Below are 22677 nucleotides of genomic sequence, written 5' to 3'. Positions count from 1 at the left end.
GAGCCATTGGTGTGTCCCTGGCTTTCAGATACGATTGTACATTTTTCTAAATGCGAGTCTGCTAACCTCTGACACTACCAGTGACTTTCCTTTTTCCCTGTTGTGCCAATGAGCATACTCATGGATGGAAAAAAGGGTTTTTTTTGAGGAGCTGGAAAAATGTGAGAGAGGGTTTACAGTACAGCTGGGTCTGGAGCACTCCGGAGGACCCCAGTGTTCCTCTCCTCTGCAGTTTATGTGAGATGCCTCAGAGGTGAAAATTCTAGTCACAGATATGATATATAGAGAGATTTAAAAGATCTAACTTCGGCTCTAAATTGTAAGGGATTATGTTGATGATTTCGTTAATGATTTTGCTTTATGATAAGTCATACTACAGAGAGGACTAAAAAGCTTCAACAAAACCACAACTTTTAAGATTTTAACATTCTTTTAGGTCTGATCATTCTTAATCACTGAAAAGATAATGTACTGGACAATAATGAACTTCTCCTTTATTTGTGTTTAATCTTACTCTTCCTAGAGGCTTCAATCTTATAGACCAGACCAGACAGAGCAGTGGATCAAAGGAAATCTACAAATTCTGCAGTCTTTTTGCCTAAATATGTTTCTTGTTGTACAGTTGAACATTTTGCTTTTGTTTTTCTGTTTCATCTTTTCCTCATCCAGTGTAGGAGGAGCTATGATGCTGCTGGCTGAAAGCTGGAGGAAGTGAGACAAATCAAATGCAGCAATGGTGGATCCCACTTATAACATATTAATAACAATCAACCTTAGCCTTATTTATTTATTTTTTTACAGTTTTTTTTAATAAAAAATGAACCAAATACTACTCTCAGTTCTGAATTCCTTGCTGCGCCTTTGTTTTAACTAGAATAACTCTTTTCTGACATGTTTCCATTTACAAAGCTAAAGATTTTCTATAGATTTCTCTCAAACATTTGACACAGATGTGTTTTTTATTACTCATTTTTGAGAAAATAATGCTGTGGTTCTCGTTTTTGATTCTTTCCTTTTTTTTTAATATATATTTTTTCATCAGTGTCACATGGATATCACTCAGGTGCCCTGCCTTTCTCCAACGGCATGTAGGTAAGGTTAGAAATTATCACAAGTATCAATACCAAGGTGTTTCTCTTCTCATCTGTATCAGCCCTGTGGTGGATTGTCAAGAAATGCATGGGTCTGCGTGGCGCTCAGCACTGCACGTATACGCATAAACATGTATACGCATATTACAATAAGAAAAGCAAAGAGATACATTTTTAATAAATACAATTAAGTTAGATTTCCATTTTCTTTATTATTTATAGCTGTTTCCCGTTTCGTGCATGTTTATATTAGCTGAACAAATTAAAAGCCCATAAGGAAGCAAAATAACAAGTAATGGTAAAGAAAGAAAGAAGACAATCAAGTCACAATGGGATAAATTGCGTTGTAAACATCGTTTACAGCATCTGGCGCCTTACATATCAACTACATAAACGAAACGGGAATGTGTAAAGTAAATCTTTATGCTTGAATCAAACAAATTTCTGGATTTTTTTTTTTATTTTTTATTTTTTTAAGTGAGGACCACAGCCCAAGAACTGCGCCCCCGTCGGCAGAGATAGCACCAGGCACCAAACTGATGACGTGGTTCGGTCCGTTGAGCAGAGCAGCAGGATGGCCGACCAGAGCAGGCAAATAAAACTCGCTGCAGCTAAGAAAAAGGTAAGGTATTCCAGAACCTACCTGTCTACCTGTCATCGGAGGCCCCACTCCTGTTTCTCGTTTGCGGGTTTGTGTTGCTGGTGGGGGTTTTTTTCCCCCCATTCTGTTACAAATTTCCTTACGGAGCAGGGGTGTTGTCATTACACGTTGTCCGACCTCTGCGCTGTCGCTTGTCCCACCTTAATCGCTCCTCTCGAGGGTTCAATGCGCAGGAGAGATCGGTGCGTCTTCTCGGCCTCTACTGATAGCATTAACTTTCCCAGATTATGTAGACTATTTTTAGTTCGTAGATGCATTTAAAGCATCTCACGCCGTATAGTAAGTCAGTGGTTAATTAAACTTACTCGCTTTGCCTATTGGTTTGATGTGTCTTTCTAGCTACCGTTAAATGTAGTTATTAGCAAACCACAACGTGCTAACTAAGGCAAGTTAACATTAGCAACATAGCTAACTAATGAATAGTTGGTTATGTGTGAATGTAAAGATTGCTACACAACAGACAGGCAGCTTCCTGTCTTGTCTTGCATGATAGCTCATTTATCCATAAAAATGGCCATCAAACAGTAATTTTAAACTAAAACAAATAGTGGGCTAACATTGTAGCACAGTTAGCTGGATAGAATGACGGGGACTGTTTTGACAGCTGACACCCCTCTTCCCTGTCCTGCTGTGTGCTTTGGCTAGGTGTGCTGTTCGGCTAGTCAGAAAGATGGCCTTATCAGCTGTGAAATGTTAGCTTCAGGAAATGACTCGTCAGCAGCTTTTGCTGCCCTACAATCTTCGGTGATCTCGTGGTGATCAAACTTGACATTTCGCTGCAATTCAACCACAGTGTTTTAAAAATGGCAGGTCCAGGAGTTCCCCAACACTCAGGAACGACAAAGTATGTTTTAATTGCTACATGGGTAAACTACAAATAGATGATCTTACTTTGCCACAGTTTATCAACTTCATCTTGGTTGGTTTAAAACAGTGAACAAGCAAGTCAAGGTGACAGTCAACAACTTCTTGGCAGTGGCTATGCACTTTAGGCTACAACTGAAACAAGATCTTTTGAGTAGCTGGTGTATTGTCAGAGAATGGGAGCAGTGCATCCCCGACTTTATCGCAGACCAAATTCACATCTCCTAATTCAGTTCATTCATTGGAGATGACTTGCTCTGAACAATTTCAGTGGTAGGTTGAACAGAAAATTTGATGGCTTTTGTAAAACAGGTAGCAGAGGAATTTTCTTTCTGGACAATAAGAAATACTTGCTGCATCCCTGTTCACACATCTGTTGTTTTGTTCTCTCACGTGCTGCTCAGCTGAAGGAGTTTCAGCAGAAGAGCTCCCCTGCTAGTGTAGGAGGAGAAAAGGGTGGTGGAGGAGGTGGCGGAGCAGGGGCCAAGAAGAAGAGGAAGCTGAAGGGACTGAGCCAACTCGATGCACCTTCAACAGATAGAAACAATCCAATCAATGTAAGTCAGACCTAGTCTTTCCATTTATTTGACTGCTTGTCATTTTGCTGCTCTTGATCAAATAATAACCTCTCTTTGTGGTTGACAGTCAATGTCATGTCTGGTTTTGTCAAACCTAGTGTGACTATGTGAATTTTTTTTTTTCCTATTTGTATATTAACCACTGTTATAACATTAGAAAGCATTTAAGTCCACTGTAATGTTGGCTGTTTACAACAGACAGGAAAAAGATAAGTCTAGTTAGTTTTGTGTAAGTAGATGTCATTTATAGCACATACAACCTGCCTTACTTCAATAGTCCAACATTTTTATACTGACTTTTGGCTGGCAGGTACACATATGCAGAATACTTGATAAAAGAGATCCACATGCTTTCAGCTTAAGTCCTTTATTGTTTGTTTTCTCCAACTCAAATGATTTAAAATGGCCTCCTCGGCCATTGATCACAAAATATTATGCTGGTTGTGAAATGATATGGCTGAATTATTGTCAAGTTGGCAAATAATTTCCTCCAGGCTCTCAGACACACACACTGCCAACTACACAGTAGCAGTGTTAACAACAACAGTATCTGCTGACCAGGTGATAGGGTGAAAAAATGTTTATTCAAGAAAGACTAGGACACTGGACAAGTCAACCTGAAGATACACTAGGGTTTCATTTTTGTTTCAATTGTCAGTTGACCATCAGTTTTGCATATTGCTTTATGTCGTATGAGCAGTCAATTTATTGTATATGGAAATTTAAATAAAATTATAAAAACACATTTATGTATACATGTGATAGGCTTTTGAAGTTTAGCCATCAGGAGTAGCAATCTCCTCTAGATGTTCTCTCTCTATAATAGCCTTTGATTTGTATTCTTTTCGGATTCAAGGGACTGAATGTAGACAGTTTATCCTTTAGTGTCTATATCTGAATTATAATAATTAAATAATCATTATTGTGGAAGCAGTTATTGATTACTTAGTTATTTTTAATGTGTCAAAATTAGAATTACAGTTGTTTTGAATTAGAAATTATGTAGTAACAAGGCCAATGTTGTTTGAAAACTACTGGCTAAGTGAGGACACACAGTTATGCATGTGACTCCAGCACACAGCTTTAACACACATGGGCTGACATTCAGGTCAGTTTTCCACAGACCATGTCGGTCAGTAGTTTTATGAGCCTAATTTGAATTGGGTCTTGTCACAGCTCGAGATCTCGGCGCTGAGTCTTGTTTTTTTGTGCTGATGCAATATTTTTTCCAAACATGTTTGATATTTGGTGGGTCAAGATTGGCTACACTCATGCAATCTGATGCAGGACAAGACAAAAAAGTATGGGCAGTATGGCAGTAACCAACAGGAGTTCAGCTGTAGAGGTCAGAACAAATTTTACAACAATGACCACCGATGAAGATATTTCATCTTATTAAGATTCTTATTTTTACCTGATTAGTTTCTAAATAAAGTGTTTTATGTCTTTAGGCTTTAAGAAAGGGAATACTATTTAAGTTGGCTTTACATGTAAGGGTGAATAAGAGTAGGCAATTGATTAGTGAATGTTATGATAGCAATGGAAGACGTGATCAAGTTTAGAATGTGATTTTGTAAAGCTGATTGTAGGATGTGCTGCCCCAAGGCTCTTATTCAGATTTAAGTGTTTACATGAGTCATTTTTTTTATTTGGATAAGGTTATTCTGATTATCAATGGTATAAAAGGCTCTAGAAATGCAGCCAACATTTACTGACCTCTTGAACCAGGAATACAAGCCTCAGTTTCTCCTCATTCCCCTCCCTCGACTCTTCTAGACCTCCTCCTTCTAAGATTTCTTGTAGCAGCTGCTTCTCTGTGCCTGTTTGTCTATATCACTGTCACTTTCTAAATTACTCTCTCCTCTTTCAGAACTCTTTCACTCTCTGTCCTTGTTTCTTCTTTCCTGTAGTTTGACAGTATTCTGAAAGCACTTAGTAAAAGCAATGGAGTAGTCCTACCTCCTTATGGCAACAGTCAGGTGAGCCTCTTTCTCTCTCTCTCTCTCTCTCTCTCTCTCTCTCTCTCTCTCTCCTTTCTTTGTTTCTTCCCTGCCTGTTTTTTCTGTCTCTGCATCCCTCTGCTCTAAATAGCGGCTGCTCATGTGGTATTTAATATTCTACCTCACTTCCCCCATTCTTACATCCCTCTTATGTCAAGTGCACTTATTCTGTCTTTCACATAGATCAGAAAGCATGTGACATGTTTGAGTGCAAATTCTTGCATCAGTGCTGTGCTTTTTAAATCCATGTCAAGAGTGCATTATTGGAGAAGAAACGTGGAGGGTGCTCAGTTATTTCAATGAGTTCATCCAAGTACTGTTGGTGATCTCGTGGAGTTCACAATCCAATGTAGAAGTACATTTGGATTGGCAGGGTATGCACAGTGGGTGGCATGAGTCTCAGTAGTTGCATGGCTGTGTTATCTTCAGCTGGGTGCATCATGCGGGCATGCATCTGTGAAAACAAGGAATTTATGTGTCTTTCGCTTTTTTTTTAAACTATGTTCTCATCACTGCTTTTGTGTTTGTTGTTGTTTTTCTTTGGCTTTTTTACATGCACTCATAAAGGTGTTATTTTTATTGCAAATGTCTTGCTCGCATCAAGGTCAAAGTCAGAGTGAGCGTAACTCAAGTAACAGAGAGGGGTTAAGTATCAGTCATTCAAAAACTTTTGGCATTCATACTGCATAGTCTCAGTTCTTTCAGTGCTTTCATTCCACGAACGTTTCAGATAGCTTCATGGGTAGCAGTGATAGGTAAAATTGGGGCGGCATCAGCAAAATAGCTACTGCTTCAAGTAACATAGCTTAAAGTGCTTTGTAAGGTGGTTAACTCAAAAATAAACACCAGCAAGTTCCCATCATTGTTCTCTCAGCTTTTGGTCTGTCATGATTCATCTCGATATATAAATGACATAATTAACTTAATCGAACTGTCACCTTAATCCGAGTCAGTACAGTAATCAAGTAATCAAGCATGCATGTACACACTTAAAGTTTGCAACATCATTGTGGTTTTGCTGTCGCTTTTTCATCATTACTGCCCTTTTTCTCGGCATAAACCTGTGTGTGCTTTTTTTGTGTATGTGTCACCTCAGACCTTTGCTGACGTGGAGCCCATGGGGTCTTCAGTTCCTCAGCTGCTGGAGGACCCAAGGGGCGAGCCTGGTCGCGGCTCACCTGTGTCTAACCCTGCTAGTGCTAACACTACTAATAACCCTGAGTCTGTCGGTCAAAACGCTGACCTGCAGGTGTGTCACTCACTTTCAGTCATTTTCTCTCTTTCCTTCTCTGCCTCTAAGAACCTATCTTATTGCTGTTATTCTTACTCCTGTCTGTCCATCACACCTAAGATTATAAGCCTTAGCGTAATGACTCTGATAAGTCTGTTGCCAAATGCTGCATTATAACTAATATATGTGTGTGTGATGAAAACAACAGATTCACCACATCTCTGATTGTGTTGTTTTTGGTGTTTTGTTTTGCTTAATTTGCTCTATCAACATGCAAATTCCTTTTTCTCAAATGTTGTCACTGTATTTTTTGTCTTCCTTCTCTTCTCTTTGTCCTTCTGCCTGACTCTCTTACGCTCTCTTCCTCTTTCAATCTGTCTTTATCGCTGCAGGATTATCCTGATACCAATGGCAATGAGAGTTTAACAGAGGAAAATAGGTGGGTTACCTGACTCCTCACTGCCACTCACACCCTTGCATCTTTTTATGGAAAAACTCACCACACATAAATAAGAGAGAGACTGTATTTATGCATGTTGACTGGTTATATATTTTATATGACAGGTTTTTGCTCTAATACAACTTGAAGTGTTTCCCTAAAAAAACAACTTTTAAAAGCTATCAAAAGCTGTATGTTTAGAATTTGGATTTGAAGATTTATTGCACATTGTATTCAATTATAATAATGTCTAGTCTGTGTCTCCGAATGTGTGTTTATGCGTGTGTTTACATGTGTTATCCTGCAGACCACTGTCTTCCACAGAGAGCCTGCGACAGCTCTCACAGCAACTGAACGGCCTGGTCTCTGAGGTACGATTTTAGAGTCACCAGTGTCATCCCATTTCTCTCTCTCTGCCTCTCACACACACACACACACACACACACACACACACACACACACACACACACAATTCTTTGTCATGCGATGCTGGGCTTTTAACAATAACACACCGCCACTGATGTGCACTTTCAACAAGGGTATGTTGCATCTATTCTTGGCAGGAATGCAATGGAAGCATTTTCTAATTTGCCACTTGTTCCCAGTGGTCTCAAGCACACTTACAGCATCAACGGGTGCACCAAACCAGTTTGATATATTTCCTCAAAACTTAGTTTGGTTTTGCACAGTCAGTAGCAAAACACGAAGTGTGCTTTTTGTCAGGTTTCTGAGACACAGTGACCTTTTACTGTCTAAAATAATTAATTCGATCGTTATAGACATGCATCTGGCTGATCAAATAGCCACTCACACATAAATATAATATTATGAACTATATTATGTAACTCTCGAGAAAATATGCCAAAGTATTGTTGCCCCACATGGTGGTGACATGCAGATGTTACTGCTGCTGTCCAAACAGATTACCCATCTGCAGTGCATCCACTATGTTTCAGCTTTAAGCATGAGGAGACAGATCATTTTTCATGTGATGACAACATATGAGGAATTCTGTGTTGGAAGTGCATTAATGTGAGGGTCTGTATCATTTCAGTCATCTTCTGCGTATGTGAATGGAGATAGTGCAACTACTGTCAGTGAGAGAGAACTCGAGGTAAGATGGAAATCTAACATTTTCTGCGAACTAAAGACTTGTTTTGAAATTTCAAACCGAAACTAGAAGTCAGTCAAGTCATACAATAATCCATCCATGCCGTGGGATTATCAGCAGCAGCCACATCATATGAGGCATAATTCTCTGCTGCTCTCTCTAGATTCATGGTATAACCAGGACTTATTTTAAGCATGGGATAATTTTTATCGCACTATGCCTGAATATAAAGTGAAACTCAAATCAGTTTCAAAATACTGTGCCCTGATTGGATTTTCTCTGGCAGCACTTTATTATTAGTTATAGGATACTACGCTAGCTAGCTGTCTGAAATGGTAAGCCTAATTTTTTCAGCATTAGCAGAGTAATCTACCCAAAACTCATTGTGACTCTTTGGGCTTTCTGGCTTTTTGTAATTTAATTAACCACATAGAGTACATCACGTGTACTCCACTGAGTGAGCCTAGAGCTTCAATTTATTATAACTTGATGCGACAAAGCAAGAGAACAGTGGAGGTGTTTTAAAAATGTATCATAATTGCCTCCTACAACAAGGGCTGCATCGGTAGTTTAGTCTCAGTTATTGATAAAAGGTGGAAAAGGACTGATGATGATTGATACTGTATAGTATGGAAAAGATGGAAAAGTTGGAAAAGAGTTAAATAACACCAAACTCTTGCAAATTAGATGGAACTTCCAAGACTGTGATAAGTGGTCTTTTTGGTAAGGGCAATAAGAGAAGTACAGAAACATGCTGTTACCCAGAAATCTCTGTTTTGCCCCTATGCACCATGTAATGTTATTTCAATTACCACACTGTGGGATGACTCATAGATTAGTCCATTAAGTGGAACTTGGAAGCTCTTAGCAGTGGGCAGGGACTTCATATGAGAAACTGAGGTCATATGGATCCTGTCCACATCTTGCAAATGATACTTAAATAGATGGTTATAATGGCTGCACTAGTTTTCAACTGGTTTAACAACCATCATGTATTTTAATTATTTGCTTCACGTCTCATTGTTAAGAACACATTTTTGCACCACTTGTAAAGGTGCTATTGTTTGCCTCCATGTTAATGATTCACATTTGAATTTTTCTCCTCTTTCCATGTGTTCTTTGTTTCTTTGACTTTTGCCACTGCACTTTATCCCTCTCTTTTTTTTTTTTTTTTTTTTTTTTTTTCCTTTACCGGATGCATGTGTGCACGTGATAGAGTCGGAACCAGGAGCTGGCAGCGGCCCTGGAGTCCAGCAACCTAACAAACTCTCAGCTCAATACCCAGCTAGACCAGCTGGTAAGAAGCTGTGTGTGTGCGTATTTGTGTGCGCACCCCTGTGTGAATTGAGTAACCCCTTTACAGCCCTCCCACAATTTATTACCACATCAGTGCATGTACTGTGTGCATTCTGCATGTCATCTTGAGTAACTACACATTGGAAGTATTCATGCATGGTTTTCATGTTATTTATTTATCTTTCACTTAGGTTGGCTTAAATACATTTCTACAAAGTATAGCCACAGCATTAAGTGAAGTTTAGGTGCAGAACTGTAATAACCTGATGGTAGATGCCTAATTGTAAGGTTCATTATTTCAGTACTTTCTGCTATCCCTGTCCTGTCCGGCATGCAGATGAGGTCTTTTTTTGCCAGAAATTTGGTTACGTTTCATAGAATTGTGTTACACTGCTGGGGTGATGAAAGACATGTCGATTTCGCCCAAACTTAAATTTCTATCCTCTTGATCTGGCAGGCACAGCAATCTCAGGCGCTCACAGATCAGCTACAAAAGGTAAACAGATTGTTTCCTTCTGTCTGCTTGACTGTCTGTTCATTCCTGTCTCTATTTTTTCCGGTCTAGTGAATTTTAGTTTCCTTCCTGATCATTCATGAACTGTGTATTTTTCTTCCTTCAGGAGCGAAAAGAATTTGAGCAGAGATTTTCAAAAGAGCAAGGAGCCATGCGAGAGCAGTTACAGGTAACTTCTCATGGCCAAACACATTCATTGAATTTGTCGGTGCATTTTTAGCATTTATATAACTTGTGTCTCAGCAGAAAGAGAAAAAAAAAAACAAAACAGGTAAAACGTCTCATAGTATTGCAGTGTAATGTATTATGTCAAAGTTCCTGATGTAACCCTGGTATAAAATCTATAGAAATGTGATCAGAGAACACACCCTCCCCATTCCAACCCTACCTCCCCCATTGGCTCACCCTGACAAACATTTATTCAGTGTGTAGTCTATGTAGAGAAAATTTAGTTTGTGTTGTGATTTAATGAGGGACTTTATGTAAAATCAGTTGACATTATCTAGACTCATACAGAACTGCGCTCTCTATTTGCTTTTCCTCTTCTTAGGTTCACATCCAGACTATTGGTATACTGGTATCAGAGAAATCAGAGCTACAGACAGCACTACAATACACACAACAGGCCGCACGGCAGAAAACAGGTGCGTGTGTTTTATATAATCAGTGGTAAATAGACTTGAATGAGAATTTTTCATCCTGGCAAGACTCCATCCATACAGCAGGTAGTTAACAGTTTTTTTGTGTGTGTCTCTGTGTCTCTGTGTGTGTGTGTGTGTGTGTGTGTGTGTGTGTGTGTGTGTGTGTGTGTGTGTGTGTGTGTGTGTGTGTGTGTGTGTGTGTGTGTGTGTGTGTGTGTGTGTGTGTGTGTGTGTATATAGCGGAGGCAGAGGAGTTGAACAACCGTCTGCAAGCAACAAAGCAGAGAGTGTCAGAGCTTGAGAGAACTCTCTCATCTGTCTCAACACAGCAGAAACAATTTGAAAAGGTTTGCAGTCATTACTCCATGTAAAAAGAATTCACTGAAATGAAAAATGCAGATGCAATATACAGAACAAACTTACTGAGCTCGCAATCAGCTGCATGCATGTAATACAGATGGGCAGCCTCACATGAAACAGACACAGAAGCATTACCTACATCCTTCTTTTCAGTTGTTTTAAATTATTTTCTGAGATGTTTTTGTCATGCTGGCTAAGTGTCTATTATTTTTAATAAATGTTTTGCTTTTTGTCTCCAGCACAACAAAGAGCTTGAAAAGGAGAGAGACAGCTTGAGGCTAGAGGTGTTTAGAGTAAAGTAAGTCACTTAATCCTAGCATACATGATGTATTTAATAAGATTTCACAGCAGACGATTTGCTATGACTTGCTTTGACATTAAATAATGTAATTCAAATCCTTCAAATTGTACGTAAAGCAAAAGATGGCATGAACAAGTCCTATTAGAATCTGGTAGGATTCAAATGATGAACAATCTCTGCAAATGTGTTTATGTTTGCAGCAATTTGAGTGAGGAGTTGAAGCAGCAGAGCTCAGAGTTGTCTGAGCAGTTGAAACTGAATACACAGGAGAATGGAGCAATGAGACTGGAGCTAGAAGAGCTTCGCAAAAGGCTCGAGATTGCTGACCTCATGTTGCAACAGGTGCATTAAACCCCAAGCACAACATTTTACACTAGACATGTTAAAACTCATCTTTCTCTTACCCATATTTGGAAGTGGTGGAACAACTCAATAGTCAATCCATTGTATGTACAAAAGTCAATGTTCTGGATTAGTTTCAATTTGGTTGTGTGCCTACAATGCAGCCAGATTTTTATTTTATTTTTTTTAATGTATTAACCTGCATTTAACTCCTGTGTTTTTCTTTTTTTTTTTTTTTTTCTCCAGTGCTCCAGTCAGTCAGATCCCACCAGTGCCAACCAGCAGGTCCAGTTACTGCTGGAAGAGAAGCAGCAGCTGGTGGCGCACAATCACCAGGTCTGTGTGCAAGGACCTTTCACGTACAGTTTTCTACGTAACTCTCCACTGTGTGTCATTGTACTTGCCTGTCAGTGTGGATATCAATTTAAAGTGTTCTGAGTTGGTGCACAGAAATATATACCTCAGCCACAGTCGTCATAAAAAATGAACCACCAAAGACTACTATGAAACTCCTGCCCATTTATCTCTCCTGTCCAGAAAGTTTTGTTTTGTTAACGCAGTTTTCTCCTTTATGTTTATGATGTTGTAGCTGACGGAGTCAATTGCCCAGCTGAAGACGGAGAGGGACTGTTATGCAGAGCAGATCCAGGAAGAGGGCCGTGTATGGAAGGACAAAACAGAACTGCTGCTAACGCAGGTAAACTATGTAGCAACATCAGCAGAGACATTGTGGTTGACTGTAGCTTTGAAAATAAAGAGAGTGATATGTTCTTTGTTGTTGTTTTTTTGTATTGGTGTCAAAAGAATGACTAACTAACGTGTGTCAATGTCTGCACAGGTGTCACTGGTTGCAGAGGAGAGGGACAGAAACATCAACCGAGTCCAAGAACTAGAGGCCAGCATCGCAGAGCTGAAGAATGCTGCAGGTATTAAGGGCACACCGCCCTCGTCTAGCGCTTCTTCATTTTCCTCACTACTTTTTGTCCCCTCCTTGATGTGAAAAATGCTTCTGTTAGTTAAGGTGACCAATTTCCCGAATTGGTTCTCCGCAGATCTTTGAGCAATGTACAACTTGTTCCAGGAGCTTTTCAGATTAAGGAAAGCAAACTTCAGATGGCAAAAGAGAATAGAGCACTCTTTTACCCTCCACAGTAAAATTAACATCAGTGCTAGATTATAATTATTGTCAGGTATTCACACAAGCAGTTTTTTGTATGATAGTTCAGCATAATATTTAAAAGCTGTAACATATGCGCGCTAGCATTCATTCTAAATGCTCAGCACACGCAGATTGCGCAGCTACCATAGTGTAGTGTATTTCAATGTACCAAAATTATTAAACTTGATAACTGCCATTCGTCTTCTGTTCCTCCAGCGTTATTGTCCCAGGAGAGAGAGGCTCAGGCTAATGCAGAGACCCAGTCCTCAGGCCCATCAGAGAGTGAGGTGGCTCTGCAAGGGAGCCTCAGCACACTACAACAGGAGAAAGAAGCCCTTACTGCACAGTTCCAGGCACAGGTATGCATTACATCGTCCAATCATGAACGTGTTCATGTATATAGAAATTTCATGTGATCCATATACTGTATTACAAGGGTAATTTGTCCTTAACATTTTTAAAGAAAACACAAATTGATTTGTGAATGTTTCATTATTCCTACCGTTGTACCCCTGTGATATTTCCCCCAGCTGCGAGATAACGAGCAGCTGAGCCGCCTGTGTGCAGAGCAGGAGACACGTCTGGGGGAGATGGAGCGGCAGGTGGAGAGCCAATCCCAGGAGGCGGAGGACCGTCGGCGCATGTTGGAGGATGTTCAGTCAGATAAGGCCACTATTAGCCGTGCTCTCACCCAGAACCGTACGCTGAAGGACCAGCTGGCTGAGCTACAGAACGGTTTTGTCAAACTGGTGAGGCTGAAAATCTCGCTGCCCATCTTTCCTTTTTTAATTATGCTTTTGCTGTTATTTATATACACACATATTCATATTACATTTATTTTGCGTCTGTCCTAATGTCCCTTGATGGTGCAGTTATCATATCCATATGGCATTTCTTTTTCCTGCATCCTGCTTGCCTTCTTGCTTCTGAATTTATTTATTAATCTTCTCTTTTGTCTTTTGTTATTTGGTTGTTGTAGTAAGGTTTCATCAGTGCCTCTGTAACAGAGAGTTACAAGATGTTCATTAATTTGGAAATTACATTCATAGCAAGTATTACCTCAGAGGGTGGCAGACTACCGCCTTTTAAGCCAAAATTCCTGTTACTCCTTCATTCGTACAGACTAATGAGAACATGGAGCTGACCACTGCCATCCAGTCAGAGCAACATGTGAAAAAGGAGCTGGCTCGCAGGATGGGTGAACTGCAAGAGGAACTGCACAACGTCAAGGAGCAGGTTTGGTCTCACTCACACACACACACACACACATCTTACATTAGTTGTGAGGACACTCATTGACACAATGCAATCTCTAGCCCCTTACCCTAGCCTGAACCATCACAACTAAATGCCTAACCCCAACCCTTACCATAACTCTAACCTGAACCCTAAAACCAAGTGTTAAACCTCAAACAGCCTTTTAAAGTTGTGAGGACCGGCCAAAATGTCCTCACTGTCCAAAAATGTCCTTGCTCCCCAGGGTCTAAAACTCAAACTGGTTTTCACAAAGATAGAATTACAAGTGTACACACACACACACACACACACACGTCACTTTCAAACAGAGTTGGAGGACTGCTGAGGGATTTGCATGTCGTTGCATTTGTCAGTTTTTGCACTTCTGCTGACTTCACTGCGTTTTCTTGTGTGCTCTATACTTGTTCTCCGTCATATACACAATAGTGCATCAACACAGTATTTGATACTAGCATCCAGAAAGAAATTAAACAAATTCTTTTACAACAAAGTCATTTCTGCATCTTCTTGATGTAATTTCTATTGTCATTACCCCTGCCTCCAGCTGGAATTGAAAATTCAGGAGACTCAGGGTCTGATGGAGCAGAGGGACCAGGTAGTGGCCCACCTGCAGCAGTACTGTGCTGGCTACCAGGCCCTGGCCTCAGAGAGAGAACAGCTCCACCAACAGTATCTGCAGCAGAGCCAGCTCATGGACCGGCTGCAGCATGATGAAAGCCACGGCCGTGTGCAGCTGGAGATCAGTCACAGCCAGCTCAAACAAGCGCAGGTGTGTATATCAGGAATAAGACCTTTTTCGTAGGACCTTTCGTTATCTATCAAAGACTATTTTGCAGCAAAGTGTGTTTTTTGTGTGTGTGTGTGTGTGTGTGTGTGTGTGTGTGTGTGTGTGTGTGTGTGTGTGTGTGTGTGTGTGTGTGGTAAATATCGTCAAACAAACTTACTGATTGAAAGAATATAAACAATGCTTCAAAGGGTTTGGAGTCAGGCCATGACACACTAATAGTATAGAAAATAATCAATTCAGAGCCAAAGTACCTTAATCTATAAAATGTGCTTTTAAAACCTCACTTTCTGTCACTGTCCCTTCTTCTCTCTCAGTAACTGTTTATCCTTCACTGTTTTGAATGACTCCCTGTCTCCCCCTACAGGACCATTTGGAGCAGTTAGTCAGAGACAACGAGCAGCTGAAGGCTGAGGTGAAAGAGCTTCTTAACAGCTCAGGTCTTGCTACATCATCTAGAGACCAAGGTAAGATGTCTCTTTTTACTGATGTGTTGGTACATTCCCCTTATTGTTTATTAACTGTCACTGTCAAAACTTTTTCCTGTTATATTTCTTTGTGTGCCCACCATTTGAAATTCAGTGCCAATAAAGGGCTCGAGTTATCTTCACAGGATTCCTGTGGTTTTGACCCAAATTTCCAACACCATAATGGCTTTCTTGCTTGATGTTGAAAGAAATGAATCAAAAACCTAGAAACTGGAAACTGTAGTCTTTCACAAGAAACAAGGACACCGTGTCATTGATGTGAAAACCTGACACCTTCTACTAGTAGAGCTGCAGCAGTGGCAGTTTCGGACCTAACAGTTCTAGTCTAGCATGTGCCACCTACAGAGAGGGAAAGTAAGAACTGCTGCAATCTCAATTAGTGTTACATGTTGGGACCATGTTTAAGAAATTGGAAAAAATGTCTATTTAAATCTAACAGCTTTAATTTCTCTTTATGTAATTTAGGGGATGGAGTGGAAAGCCAGTCCCTGCAAGAGAGTCCAAAGAAGTCCCCCTCCATAGTTATCCCAGAAGACTTTGAAAGCCAGAAAGAGATGGTGAGGAGGGTGATGAATGTTCATCCTCAAAAATTACTTATGCAAATATGCTATAAGGATTTGTTGGTTTCCTTTTCTTTGACTTTTATTACACATTTGGAAGGCAAAGTTTAAAGTTGGTATTTGCAAGGTCCAGTGTCAATGCTAGTATTACAGTGCGAATTAACTATTTTAGATTTTTGATGCTGAAAAAAGGACAATCAGTGGTTACAAATATTTGAAACCCAGAAATTACATTGAAATGAGAATAGGTTAAATCTATGTATGAGACGAAAGTTTGGCATTACACTTATTCCACCCTCTTCCTCCGCTTCCTCCTACCATCCTCATCACCACTTTCTGTCCCCCTACAGGAGGAGTTTATCCGCGGAGCTTTGGCTCAGCTGGAGGCAGAGAGGGACGAGGCCAGAAGGCAACTTGAGGAGGAGCACAGGCTCCACATGGCAGCCCGGCACCAGGCGGCTGTGGCCCTCAGCCTTGAACACCAACACTACAGCCACAAACCTGCTCATGACCATCATCATGAGCACGATCACACTCAGGGCCAACATAGTCACTGTGAACACAGTCACGAGCATTCAGGTGGGGAAAACTACGTGGTTGGTCTGCGTTTGAGAACATTTGTGTTTTTAAATGAAAAGCCCAGACTGTGTTTTCTGTTGAAGTAGGAGACTGAGTGTTCTTTATATTCTGTAATAACTTCTGGTTATAAAGATAAGGTGTATGGGATGCAGTATGTAATCCTAATGCATACTTTATGCTGTCTCTTGCCTAGAAGGAGGAGTGCCAGTGGAAGTTCATCAGGCCCTGCAAGCTGCCATGGAGAAGCTTCAGCGGCGTTTTACCTCCCTCATGCAAGAGAAAGCTGACCTGAAGGAGAGGGTGGAGGAGCTGGAGCACCGCTGCATCCAGCTGTCTGGAGAGACTGACACTATAGGTGATACTGAGCAACAGCACAATGTTTTGTTTGTTTTTTTTTGTTGTTTTTGTTCTCATGATGTTATTTTTATGAGTTTTGGTTGTGTTTTATATCTAAATACTTATCATAAAGGGACAAAAATTCTTCATCCTCATACAAGTTTCTGGTTTAATATCTGTATGTCTTTCCAGGGGAGTACATAGCCCTGTACCAGAGTCAGCGGGCCATCATGAAGCAGAAACACCAGGAGAAGGAGCAGTACATCAGCATGCTGGCCCAGGACAAGGAGGAGATGAAGGTACTGTATAGAGACCTTTTTATTAAAAATGACCATCAATGCTGTACAATACAGTTGCATTAGATATTTGTGTTGATGCATGTTTTTGCTCAGTTTTCTTTCTTACTAACATTCAGAGCCTGTAGAGACTAAAGGGAAGATTGATCGTGTTTCTGTATTTCCTCTTTTTCATCTCAAAAAATGTAGTTTCACAAGATTCCTAAGTCTGATCTGGCTTCATTTTGACAGCCCGAATCAAAATGGAAAGTCAGCACTTGAATGCTACTGACACAGTAATTTAGGTGCACTCCCAAAACATGATAAAATGTGATGCTGTCTAGATAGTTTTGAGGTTCACTGATTTCATTGGCAAAATAAAAATTAGACGAAAAGAAGAGCAAGAAAGCTGTCAGTCTTAAGAAAGCTCTTATGCAATGACCAGCATTTCTAAACTAATATCCTTTCTCAAATGATAAAATAATTTCATATTGTCATCAGTAATCTTGTGAAATTGAAGTTACAAGAGGTTGGTGTTCTCCTTCCGACTGACCATTTTGTCTGTGTCCTGGCCATCGTGACTCTGCTGTGCATCAGGCGAAGCTGGCAGAGCTGCAGGATCTGGTGATGAGGCTGGTGGCTGAGAGGGATGACTGGTACAGCCGATACACCACGGCTGTGGCCAGCGCAAGCACAGTGAACCCCGACCTGCTCCCCGTCGGGGAGGATCACTCTCGCCCAGAGCACCAAGCACGCGCACAGACTGAACTTAGTGCTGTCGACGGAGCAGGTAGGCACAACCGGGAGTATGTGCGTTTATGCTGCTCTCGCTACATCATAAATCAATAAAGAACTGTTTCACATTGATCTTGTGTCCAGAGGATGGTCGCGTGGTTAAGTGTGTCCTTTCTCAGGCCACATCCACCCAGAAAGTTGAACTGTTCTTTCTTAGTTTTCTCCATTTTCCCATTGACTCCATTTACATGAACATCAGACTGCAGCACTTACCTTTAATCGGGATAATGTACCCACAGTAAAGGTTGAGTCAGACCAGATTTCACTGGGGGGCTGACAACACCCTTCCACACAGTTGTTAATTATACAGCTTCTTATTAAACACTGAACTGTCATCGAGGTCAATTCTGGACTGGAGGTGAAAGTTTTGTTCTTCATAGCATTGAATGGGAAGCGAAGTCCAGACTGACTTCACTGAAACAATAATCAGATTAGGATATATTGCTGATACAGAGGTGTTATTGGAGGTCATTTTTGACATCGGTGCAGTGGGTTGTGTAGCATAATACAGCACATACGGCAACTGACAAATCCTGCATCCCTGGAGCTGTATCTGCTGTTGTGAATAGCTGTTACAAGAATGGCGGGATGCACGGCGCTTTTGCGAAATTTGCGGAAAGATAGCAAAAGGACATACCACGGTAGTGATAACACAGAAAGACGGAGTTTGAGGCAGAATACCAGGGGTAAACTGACATTGTGGCACAATGTGGTGTCAGCGTCTTTATTCATTAATTGGTCTATTCTACTTAGTCTGTCGACTGATGTAGAAATGCAGTGTCACCCATGAAAAGAGCTTCATCCCAATGTCTTACTTAGAATAAAGTCAGCGGTCAGATAACTGCAGTCCGTATAAATGTTCTGCCTTTTCCATTCTTTCTAATAAAAACACTACTTACTCCGCTCTTCCTCTCTTTCTCTGCTGCAGAAGCCATGGAGGTCATTCCTCTGTCAGAGCCCACCACAGGCCTGGAAGCCTCCTCATCCCAGGCGCTTTCGACCGAGTCAGCCCAGACCGACCCCAAGCCCCTGGTGCCCAAAGAGGATGGCACAGCTCAGCAGATCATGCAGCTGCTCCATGAGATCCAGAACCCCCAGGGTGCGCTAAGATCACCCCACTTCCTCGGGGAGAACCCCTGCATCCCCTTCTTCTACCGGCCTGATGAACAGGACGAAGTCAAGATCCTGGTGGTGTGAGGTGTGGGTGTGACAAAGGCTTGTGTGTGTATATGTGTGTGTGTGTGTGTGTGTGTGTGTGTGTGTGTGTGTGTGTTTGTGTGTGGACATGTCTTGAAGTCTGGGGAACATCACAGTTTAACATGTTTATAGCTTATAGATCGTATTCACAAACACAAAATTTGACACCCTGCAAAACCAGTCACAGATAAAGAGAATGTCTTTGACCCAGTTACATTAAAGTGTCCCCTCTTTGTTCTGTGTGTTGGCACTAATGTGTGCATGGTTAAAGAGAGAATATTTTCTATTTGTTGTTTTTATGTTTGTGTTTTTTGTCCATGATGCTCTTCCCAGAGAGGAGATAATCAGTATGCCTAAACACAATCTGATTATTCTCCTTACCGCAATTTTTAATTCCCATCCTCTCTCTCGTCTCTATTCTTACACATAAGTGCAATAAAAGGGCCATATATTCTGTCCCCTTGCTGATACAGTACTTACAGAGCTGTCACAAATTAGCAGCCTGTTTGTGTGCAACTTTATTTTATTGCAAATCTCAGTTTTACACAATTCACATGCCAAAAAAAAAGCATCACGTTTGAATGTAATAACCTGAAATATTTACCTGTATGTTTGTGTAATGTGAAGAGAAGTGAGGAGTAGGGTGCGGCAAGACGATGTCAGGTTGGGTGGCAGAGCGAGATGTAAGTTAAAGTTAAGTCAGTAAAGGAACTGCACATAAAAGCTTTTAAAGAAAAACTGTTCAAAAGTCAAGAGCTCAGTAGTTACATGATCGCGTTCAGGAAGATGGAGGCAGGTGTTGCAGATTGATACTGTCCCTAAAACTACCTTTTCTCTACATTTTCTTTTTCCTCCAAACACTGAAAATAAGTCATATGTTTGTACAGAGCAAAGTGTTACTATATGTGAAACGTTTGTGTTGTAATGACGTTGAACATCTTGTTGGACTGAGAGAAGTCACCATTTTTATTATTTCTGATTCAGTGACAGGATAGGTGCAATTTAAAGACCCCATGAGTAAAAACAAATGTTCAGAAACAAAAGGCATTTTTTTCTCCATTGTTGTCCAAGAACAGCACTGGAGCAGGGCATCTTCTTCAGAGTGTCATACAGATACAGAGTAGAGCGTGGGTGCTGTGCTGGGGGCTGCTCTCCACATTATTGTTTCTGCAAGTTGTTCGACTTGAGCTTTGCCTTTTTTTTTTTAATGTTAGATGTTAGGGTACAGTATTTGAAGAAGTTATAGGAAGTATGGTGTTAAAATCTCTATATTTGCAGTTATAATTCATCTTTGTACTTAGAATATTCTGCAATCTGGTGCCCTGAAGATTCACAAACACAGTCTACAATTCCAACACTCAACTCACATAACTCGTTTATTCATTAATTTTTCTTCCTTATCTTTCTTCCTGAGCTTTAACTTCTGTTTCATGGGGTCTTTAAATTTCTAAACTAATTGACGCTATTAATAATAGCCTGTTCTTTTCTGTTACGTTTTGCTTGTACTTCTACATATCAAAGATCAATTAATGCACATCCTTTACAACTGGACTGTGTGTGTGTGTGTGTGTGTGTGTGTGTGTGTGTGTGTGTGTGTGTGTGTGTGTGTGTGTGTGTGTGTGTAATCCAAGCTGTTTCCTCTTCAGCATCTGTTGTACATTTGTGTAGAGTTCTATCAGATTATATAAGTATGATTGCACTAAAACTGTATAAAGCTTCTCATTCAGCTCTGTTTCTACCATTGAGCCTCTTTGGAGAAAAAGGGGAATCCTATGATGCCTCTCTCTTAAGCTGAGGGTTCCAGTTGAAGCAAATGAATTTAATTGAAAGTGTGTGTGTGTGCGTGTGTGGTGTTGCACTCGGAGGATGACCACGGTGTGTAAATATGAGAAGAAGATGAAATTAATGAGACCGCTCACTTCAAGAAGTCATGATGTTATTCCCAAAAGTGTGGGACCAATCAGAATTTGAGAAAATTAACAACTGTCTTTCCAAAAGTAGAGAGCTACACCAGTCAATTTTTTTTACGTTCATAAGTTGTTATTCTCGTTTTGTCCAACAATACATGAGTAAATCTCTTTTTGGCATTAAAGAAATTAGAAATTAGGGAGATCCCAATTTTTTCTTTGCCTGAAGACATGACAGGCGTTAGCCTTAAGAGAGAGATGCTCATGTTCACAAATGTAGATTGGAGGATTAATTGATTTCTTCAGTGTAGGACTCTTTCCCTTTTAAAACTAATAACCAAGAACTATACTATCACAGCTTATTTTTTCCAAATCTTGGCAGAGGTCTCTTTCATGACTTTCATGTGAAAGGTCATGAGGGTCTTCTTCATGCAAGTCATACAAAAATCCCACTGAATACTTAGGGACCCTCTTTTATTTGGATGTGTTTGAATTTTGAGATCCTCTTGGTTGTGTTTATTTCGAGGAAGAGGACATACTGTATTTGTGAAATTATTAAATTGCACACTTGATATTTAAAACTAAAAGTAACAGGACGGAACACATTACTGCAGATTCTCTTCTTTTAAGCCTATTATAGGGAGCAAAATGTAATTAGAATGTAAGGTATGTGGAGGTTGGGTGGACTTGGTGCTGTTTTCAGGAAAAGTAAACAGCACTGTGTCAACCCTAAACCGCAGCACTTTGGCAGTAACAGATGGTTGGGGTTTTTTTTTTTTTTTTTTTTGGGATAAATTTACTTCATTGTTCTTGATTTTAAAATTCCTCGCTTCTTAGCATTCTGTCACTCTTTGGTTTCCTTTGAAACATGCCATAAATAAGTTTTTGGTTTTTACTTTTGGGAGCGGTCAGACCAAAAGGTGAATAGACAATAAAATCCTCTTGGTGTTGTTTCGAGGCCTGTAAAATAACAAATAAAACAATGTGGATAAAGTTACTTCCCACACTTTCTAACTCACTGTTAAACATGTTGTGCGTGATTGAAGCATTTATTGTCTTTGGTGTAAAAGAGGCAGTGTACATACTGTAACTGTGTAACATATTGTATATTCATTATGCCTGGTGTGTGTTGGGGGGAAGCTGCTCTGCCATGTTTGCTGGCAGCTTTGACTGTGTGTTTCTGAGTACAGAGTCGGGGTGTTGGTGGTTACTGACTGGCTGTGATTTAATACAAAGATTGACTAAAAAAGAAAATATATTTATTTGAAGCAAGTTAGTATCTCAACTAATCAGTTTTAATGTAAAATAGAAGTGACTGTTGGATGGAAATGAAGGATTCGTTCGAGGGCTGCTTCTGACAGAAGCTGATTTTTTTTTTTGTTTCCGAGTAATATTTTCTCCCCTTCTACTGAATAAAACTGATTGAACAACTTAAACAGTGTTTCTGCATTCCTTTATCATTTTGTAATTACCCCAAGCTGTGATACAAGCAGAAACAGCTGACATTTTTTAATTTGTCATAGGTGTAACTAATAACATTAATGTTGGCTCCAGGATGAACAATACCAGCACGCTGAAACGGAAGCAGCGAAACGAAATTCAGCCATCATTCATTTTTATTATTCAAACCTGTGGTGTTCCTACAGAATGTCTTTCATAGGACAGGCCCGTTGCTTTTCAACATCATGATCACAGACGCAGTAACAACAAAATGACCAGAGAGCCTATGAGCAAATCAGTCCAAATATCACTTTAGCCTGTAACTTTTGAACCTCTGAAAAAATCGAAAAACATTTTTTCTTTCTTTTAAATTTGGCACATCTGGATTGCAAACCCAGAATTCTGCCAGAGAAACAAACCAGTTTCCATTAGATCATTTTTGTATGATGCAGACATATACCTAGGACTGCA

General features: G+C 40.2%; 1 protein-coding gene across 5 annotated transcripts; it reads left to right on the top strand.

Annotated features, from left to right (window-relative positions):
- Positions 1–1614: 1614 nt before the first annotated feature.
- golga2 (golgin A2) lies at positions 1615–22202 on the top strand. 5 transcript variants are annotated; one of them, XM_040157188.1, is made up of 27 exons: positions 1615–1713; positions 3021–3173; positions 6291–6443; positions 6818–6864; positions 7172–7235; positions 7919–7978; positions 9192–9272; positions 9729–9767; positions 9892–9954; positions 10336–10429; positions 10667–10773; positions 11026–11084; positions 11288–11429; positions 11676–11765; positions 12019–12126; positions 12268–12355; positions 12805–12947; positions 13119–13337; positions 13711–13824; positions 14390–14614; positions 14997–15096; positions 15583–15674; positions 16028–16256; positions 16453–16611; positions 16785–16891; positions 17465–17657; positions 18591–22202. In XM_040157188.1, exons 1-27 carry the CDS (start codon positions 1666–1668, stop codon positions 18857–18859), a joined length of 3246 nt encoding a protein of 1081 aa, XP_040013122.1. In that variant the 5' UTR covers positions 1615–1665; the 3' UTR covers positions 18860–22202. The 5 variants fall into 5 exon arrangements, with proteins under 5 accessions (XP_040013122.1, XP_040013121.1, XP_040013125.1 ...); XM_040157187.1 differs by having other exon boundaries at positions 16450–16611; XM_040157191.1 differs by lacking the exon at positions 6291–6443 and adding an exon at positions 5105–5173 and having other exon boundaries at positions 16450–16611.
- Positions 22203–22677: the final 475 nt, after the last annotated feature.

Source organism: Xiphias gladius, chromosome 20 (assembly GCF_016859285.1).
Source record: "Xiphias gladius isolate SHS-SW01 ecotype Sanya breed wild chromosome 20, ASM1685928v1, whole genome shotgun sequence".
NCBI classification, from domain to species: Eukaryota; Metazoa; Chordata; class Actinopteri; order Istiophoriformes; family Xiphiidae; genus Xiphias; species Xiphias gladius.
The sequence above is the reverse complement of the archived record's forward strand: the minus strand, read 5'-3'. Positions and strand labels throughout refer to the sequence as shown.

Coding starts and splice junctions, on each gene's coding strand:
- golga2 (XM_040157187.1), top strand. CDS start 1,666: ATGGCCGACCAGAGCAGGCAAATAAAACTCGCTGCAGCTAAGAAAAAG. Junction 9,273..9,728: donor ATACCCAGCTAGACCAGCTG/GTAAGAAGCTGT, acceptor TTGATCTGGCAG/GCACAGCAATCTCAGGCGCT. Junction 10,774..11,025: donor AGCAGAAACAATTTGAAAAG/GTTTGCAGTCAT, acceptor TTTTGTCTCCAG/CACAACAAAGAGCTTGAAAA.